Source organism: Melampsora larici-populina, assembly GCF_000204055.1.
Source record: "Melampsora larici-populina 98AG31 unplaced genomic scaffold MELLAscaffold_33, whole genome shotgun sequence".
Classification (NCBI taxonomy): Eukaryota; Fungi; Basidiomycota; class Pucciniomycetes; order Pucciniales; family Melampsoraceae; genus Melampsora; species Melampsora laricis-populina.
In genome coordinates, this window is record NW_006768797.1 from 247,684 (window position 1) to 255,214 (window position 7,531).

The 7,531-nt window shown below is 42.7% G+C and overlaps 1 protein-coding gene across 1 annotated transcript; it reads left to right on the forward strand.

The window, feature by feature from the left end:
• Positions 1–5,181: 5,181 nt before the first annotated feature.
• Positions 5,182–7,373, forward strand: MELLADRAFT_108934 (uncharacterized protein; the record flags this gene model as incomplete). The annotated part of the gene is made up of 6 exons (XM_007412801.1): positions 5,182–5,635; positions 5,713–5,972; positions 6,297–6,323; positions 6,636–6,713; position 6,787; positions 7,126–7,373. 6 exons carry the CDS (start codon positions 5,182–5,184, stop codon positions 7,371–7,373), a joined length of 1,068 nt encoding a protein of 355 aa, XP_007412863.1.
• Between the last annotated feature and the right edge of the window lie 158 nt (positions 7,374–7,531).

Here is a 7,531-nt window from a genome sequence, read left to right on the forward strand (position 1 = left end):
GACCTTTATACCATAAGAGCTGATATAAAGTTCAATTCAACCATGCAAAAGATATCGTGCATTGTAGCATTCTCACCAATACCTAAAATGCCTGCAGAGCCACGAGAACGTAGTCTTGAGTCTGGCGATACGGCTTGAATTCTCTTGTAAGGCCAGATTCTGTAATCAAAATTTCTCACCGTGCTAGAATACGACAAACAGATTCAAACACTTGACTTGGACCATGTTTTCAGCTTTCCGACAATGCAGTGAAAACCATAACATTCAGGTTTCGGAAGCATGCGATTGCTTTCAATTATGTATCATCATCTTTTCTTCTATTTTCACGCCATGAGGTGGTCGTTATATCTCGCCAAAATCCTCTAGTATTGGGTTGGCCTTGGAAACATGTTGTGTGAGTATATGTCTGGTGATGATGAATAGTTGAATGACGACGTTAATCGTTCAACATCGCTACTGTATGGATTTAACACTCGTTTGTTCTTTGGATTTTTTTTGTCGTTTTAATACAAATGATACAAGTAATCATTTCTTTTCCTTCAATTTAGGATGTTCATATAAATTGTTATCGTATAAATTTGCCATCGTATGAATCTGTTATTGTGTTCACACATCATGTTGTTTGTCCAAAGTCGTATTCATCTACCCATATTCATCAATTATCATAGTCACCTTTTATGATAGTCACCTATCACTCAGTCTCTATTCGTGACCAGTAGCCCACCTTATGGAATGAAGTGATCAGTGAACTAATCTATGAAACCGCACAAAAATGAACTTGGATTATCTGTTCATTCTCATTCTAAAAATGCATGGCTATACATTTATATCTTTTCATTAGAAAAACCTCGTTTGGATTGCTGTCAGATAAAGTAAATTTAATGATAGTTAGGCACCACAGAGGTCTGAATTACAGATCTCAGGATCTAGCAGATCTCTTTGATTCCTTCTGGATGATGAGAGGACCCTGGATACACCACCAGAGAGTTCTGTGCCCAAATTGGGTCTGGACCTGCCCCCACACAGTTGAGCCAGAAAACAGCCTGCAAATTGACATCAATCACCAGGACAGCCGACATTTGTCCTGCAGGCTCACTTCAGCCCTTGATTTGCCGCCTGTGTGTGTGGCCACCTTCTTAATTCAGAGGAATGCTGATCTTGAAGATGCCCATTAGTTGAGGTTCTGGAATTGGTGCAAGGGGTATGTCTGCCAAGTGGTTGATAGTGAAGCACAACAAACTATACAGTCTTGTTAGCACTCTAAAGTAATGAATAGAATATAAGTGAAATAGAGTGTGGTGCAAGGATGATGTTTGAGTGAAGAGAGAAAGAGAATCAGCACCTAAACAACAAAGGCTATGGAGAGAGAGAGAAAATATATGAAATGTACAAGCATCAAATGTCTATAAGCATACTAGTAATTTGATTAGTGATGAGTAGTGACAGGAAGTCCGCAGGAGTAATTGATACTAAGAGCATCAGCTATTGTTCTGTATAATTTCTGTAAAGTAGCAGTACATACTTTGTACACTACAGTACATTTAGGTACAGATTGGTCAAATTCCACTATTGTTCGAAGTAATTTGCCACAGTACAGTACATAATGTACAGAAACGTGGTTTTCCCACTATCGTGAATTTTATCAACTTCTGTAAACTTCAGAGTTTATCTCAAACCTTCTCCATCCTACTCAAACTCAATCTATCAAATCCGCAATCCAGCATGGATGATCCTGCATTGCACGAATTGCAAGTCAACGAGCTCATGTCGAACACACTCCTATGTAATCACATCTGCAGACTTCAGCAATACGAGCTAGATGATGATCTCACGGACGAAGCCTTCTTGGCTCTAGAGCTAACCGATGAGCAGATGAATCCCCAGCAAAAGCACCGGAGAAGACGGATCAAACGTGATCAACTTGAGGCCCATCAAAGGCTGTGTAACAATTACTTCAATGTAAATGCACGTTGGGCTGAAAATTTTGAACGCCGATTCAGAATGAGTAAAGAAATGTTTTTGGATATCTGTGCAAAGCTTGAAGCACACGATATCTTTTGGGTCCAGCGTTATGTAAGTTCTTTGTATCTACATGACTCGAAAGTGATGATCATTGATGAATGAGGAACTATTCCTTCCATGTCGTGTATTGTGTAGGACTGCTGCCTCCAGCTCGGCCTGTCCACACTTCAAAAAGCCACTTCTGCCATTCGCCAGCTGGCTTATGGCATATCGGCCGATCTCGTTGATGAATATGTAGAAATAGGAGAAACTACGGCTATATCATGTTTGAAGAAATTTGTACAAGGCGTAATTGAAATATTTGGACCAGAATTTCTCCGCCCACCGAATGAAGATGAGCTCGAAATCATTCTCAAGGAGTATGAAATACGTGGTTTTCCCGGCTGCAAAGGTTCCATAGATGGAATGCACTGGGTGTGGAAAAACTGTCCAGCTGGATGGGCTGGACAGTTTCAAGGCAAAGAAAAGTGCGCTACCATTGTTCTCAAGGCTGTGGCATCCCAAAGCACTCGCATATGGCATGCTTTCTTTGGGTCACCAGGCTCTCTTAATGACATTAATGTCCTTAATCAAAGTCCCATCTTTGATAGGTTTCTATCGGGTAGGTTTTGTCTATAGTCATTTCTCAGAATAAAAAAAACTTACTTTGATTCTAATAGGAACAGACGAGCTGTTGAATTTCAAAGTCAATAACAATGAATATACCCGTGGCTATTACCTTGCCGACGGGATATACCCCCAATGGCCTGTCCTAATCAAAACGATAAACAACCCTGGAGATGACGCTTCAGCTTACTACGCCCAATTACAAGAGGCAGCTCGGAAAGATATTGAACGTACCTTTGGTGGACTTCAAGCACAATGGCATATACTAGCAATACCATGCCGACTCTGGGCGTTACACAACATCCGCAGAATCATGTATGCGTGTATTGTCCTTCACAACATGGTAGTTGTGGATAGAGGGGAGATTGATCCGAAAGTCTTGGAATTTGCAACCCAAACCGAGGTTATTCCCAATCAAAGAGATCCACAAATTCGACAATCTCCTGCCGATCGGGTCAGCAATTATCTTGAGTTACGAGACGCTGATATTCATCGTTGTCTGATGCACGACCTCAAAATCCACAATTGGATGGCACGAGGTACACGAGCAGGACACCCAGAGGCCGCAATTGCATAGTATCAAGAATTCATTGCGTTATAACAAACTTAAACTAATAGTAGATGAAACAAAGACTATAATTTTTCAACTTGTTTTTCTTTTTTTGCGAGAAAGATAGAAAAAGTTCAACTAACAACATGTATTGAAGAAAAAGTTAAACAGATTTTTGAAACGTTTAATTTTTATTTTTGGAAAAATAGACAGAGGCATCAAATCAAATTTAAACTTGTATTTCAAGATCAACAACATGTTTTTAGATTGATTTATTCTGAAGTTATGACTTGTTTGAAAATTAAATATACTTGGATTGATTTAAATGAGCAAATCAATTCTCAACTTATGACTTGATTTAAATAATATGAATCCTGCTTGAGTTAAATCTAGGGCTTAAATGTTACTAGTACTAGTGGAAGCAGTAGTATCAGCAGCTGAATACTTCTCCTTTAATCTTTGTTGCATTAATCTTAACGTTTCTTTTGCAAGCTCGGTGTGGCATTCGGCCTCTGACATCATCAAAACCTTGGGATCATTGACCTGAACTAGACTAGCTTTGGCTTCAGCATCAGCTTGAGCCATCTTCATAGTCACCTCATTCCCTTCTTGAATCGCCTTGATCCTTTTTTCAGCTAAATCATTACTACGTATGAGTTGCTCTTGCCGGGCAGATTCAATCTCTTGAGCCTTTTCATCCTCAAGTCGCTTGCGTTTGGATTTCTTGGTGCCAACCGGGCGAGGTGGTGTATGGCCACGAGTAGAACTAGGGTTGTTGGGATCCGAGGATGGGGTGGCTGGGTTGCTAGAGGCGATTCCTTGAGCAATCGACATAGCTAAAGGACCCAGAGGAGGTTGGGGTACCATCCATTTAGGCGAGGTCGAGAGGATTTTCCAAGCTGGGAGAGACTTGAAGCGGTTCCTGGGGTTCACCTCGTCGTAGAGCTTGATCGCAATCTCAATCCAATCGTTCTCGACTGTTCCACTTGGGGGGTTGCGTTCAACATTGCCATAGAATCCAGAAAACTTATGGCAAGCTGTCTTCAGACTGGCCCATCTACATTCAATCCGATGAAAGTCAGAAGGAGAAATGGCATCATCTTGATCTATGTACAGTAGACTCACTTGATTTGTACAGAGCCAACTTCTCGGGCTTCAAATGGTGAGTTCTCATTGAGATACCAGGTGACTCGCTTGAAAAAGGTCTTGGCTGTCTGATTCGTGCCGTGCTCGGGTTGCTGGCTGATGTGGAGCCAAGCTTCGTCTAGCTTTGCTTCTTCAGATGGAGTCCAGTTGCTCGACTTCGTTTTTGTAGTCTTTATTTTTGATTCCTTTTTGGTGTTTTGATCTGATTGATTTTGATTCGTGGTGATTTGATTTGACATGATGACTTGATGATTTGGTTGATGAAGATGAGATTGAAAGAATTATAAAAAAGAAATCAAACTTGAAAACGTTGAAGAGGAGAGTAGAGTGAGGTGTGGAAGGTAGTTGAAAAGGGAGTCAAGTGTGTCTGTATTTTCGGTAAAAGGGTATGATACCGAATCGGTAGAGGTCCAGTATATTTACTGGACCTCTACCGATTTTTGCACCTCGGGGTGCCCTATTCAACCATTTGAAGTGTCGAATAGAATGTACCATACAGCCGCTTCTATCGTCGAGGGCCCTATCTCGACTCATCTCATTCATCTCCCGATTTTGGTAACCCAAAATCGGCAAGTCCCCAAGAAATTTTTTGAAATTTCATACATACAACTTAGCCAAATAAGGCTTAACAAGCCTATGGCCGTGTATCACACTTAACACCATATTACACATCATAACACCTGTAGCCGTCGGACCATACCCGTAGCTGCCGGACCGTACTCGTAGCTGCCGGACCTGCACCATTCCATCAACTTCACTGGTGGTGTACCCTCCTAACCCACTCGATAACAACTCACCACCACAAATCACCATCGATGGGGCGTCCCAATCTCAACCTCGGTGGATATGAATCAGATATGTTTGGCCAACGACAAACCCGTCAACGACGAAAAAGCCCCACACCACCTCCTATGACTCGCGATGAAGCTCTGCGTATCAGTCAAGGCCTTGGTCTCCTCGAGCGTTCACAGCCTCCAGCCCCCCTCCTCTCTGAGACAGACGACGATGCAGACAACAATAATGAGTGGGAAGACATACCTGAAGTACCTTGTACCCACGAAGAAATCAGGCCGGACTCACCAGGCGATCAATATGCAAAACATCAGAGATCTCTTCGACGTGCTGAAGCCCGAGCTAGGAATCAAAGCAAGTGGATGGCCCTTGAAGCTCAACTTACTGCCACATATCTTCACCTCCAGTCCTTCACGCAGAATTGGACCAAGCAAAACTCGTATCTGACCAATGAGATTAAATGCCAGTGTCCACCTGAAAAATTCCGACGACGTTGTGTTGACTTTGTTGACATTCTTAGTAAGTTTATTTATTGATTCATTCATTTTCTATTATGTAAGTCATAATTGGAACTAATACTTCCTTCCTTTTTCTAGGTCATGCCAGAAAACGTCGGGTCACATTTTGCGACTGTGTACCAGACGTTATCCGTCTGCTTCATCTCGGTTATATCGCTGGATCTCCCCATTTCCCTCGCACCGCCTTCTCTATCCGGCTTCTCCAGTTTCAACATCACCTCTGGAACCACACTTCAATATCAATTTCCGGATTTATCGACGCACTCATGTCATTTCTCGATGTACAGTGCCCATCTAGATTGACACCTCAACAAATCAAGGGCAATTACAAGAAGAACGTCAATCGAGGCTTAAGACGTCCTTTCACCCAGGCAATCGACATATATCGACGAATTTTGATCGGTCAACAAACAATATATGAAGAAGGCCTTCAGCTCACTGCACTCGACCTCTCTGCCGCTCGGTGCTCTCGGTGCTTTGGTCCAGCAGAAGGAGAAGTGAAAGACTCTCCAAACGAACCGGATTTCATGATTGCGATGGATGGAAATTTCCAACATCGTCACCAATCACATGCTAGCAAGGACTGCCCTCAAGACGATCAATACCCCACCTTTTTCATTCGACCTAGCAAGCTTGAACCACATGCTGCTGCCTGCCAACAGACCGATGCTCAAGCAAAGGACATCAAGGTAAGTATTCTCGATTTATCATCTCAATTTTTGATCTGCCAATTCCCAATACTGACAGTTATCTGATTACAGAGCTCGTGTTCGGATTCCCATACTGCTGCCAACGATGTTCGCAGTGGCATGTCATGGGACAGATGTGACGATACAGGTCTCTTCGCAGCAGCTTGTCGCCATGATGTACCCCTTTACTTTGTGAATATATTCCAGAGTGGCGAGAAGTGAGTGCATTATTGATATTGAGAAGAATGCACCAAGAACTGACACGTTTCTTTTGAATACAGACTGCATTATCCTGTGACAATTCTCAAACAGCTTCGAGAACTCTACCCTGACAAGTTTATAGGTGTACTATATGACATTGGCTGCCACTTAGGCGCGCATATCGCAAAAGTAAGTCAATAAGAACTATCACAACTCCACCCAAACCCAATCTGATCAACATGGAATCTATTTCCCATCATAGCGTGAGCTATTTCCCCCTGACAACCTCAAGATGATGTTCGGTACCTCGGTATTCCATGCATACGTGCATAAGTGGGATTGCCAGATCAAGTTCCACCCTCGGTTCAATAAATACTGGGGACTTTCAGACGGCGAAGGCCTTGAGAGGCTCTGGTCGTTTCTATCTGCTCTAGTAGCACCTCTTCGCATATCTACTCGCCTTCATCGCCTCCTTGCTATACATTGGCGTGCTGTGTTCTATGCTTCCAGGGTTAATGACGGATGTGGTAAGTTGTACCTCTTGCTTTATTCATTCTTGGTTTATTCATTGTATACTGATGATCTGCGCTTGATTTAACAGGACTGTGGCTTCAAAACCGATACCAAAATGCAGTGAAGGTTTTGAGCGAAGCTCAATCTGCACTAACTATCCTATATGGAACGACCAATCCAGCTGCACCTGGCCAAAACTATTCAGCCGAATTTTTTCGTGGGCAATGGACTTTGGAGCGAGAAGCATATTCCAGTAAAGAAGCAATCTTACAGAGGCAGAAGTTGGAGCTTGGTCGACTGCTATCCTTAAAAGAAGAGCTAGATACTGCATGGTAAGTGGTTGAATATATTACGTAGGACAATGTTAACAGAAATTGTTTTGGACAGGTCGCTGCCCGTAATCACAGCCGAACAGTCTATTGTCCGTCTTCGAACAACAGCAGAGCTCCAAGAGAAAATCGAGAAGCAGGTCGCAAGAGTAGGCACAGCAAATG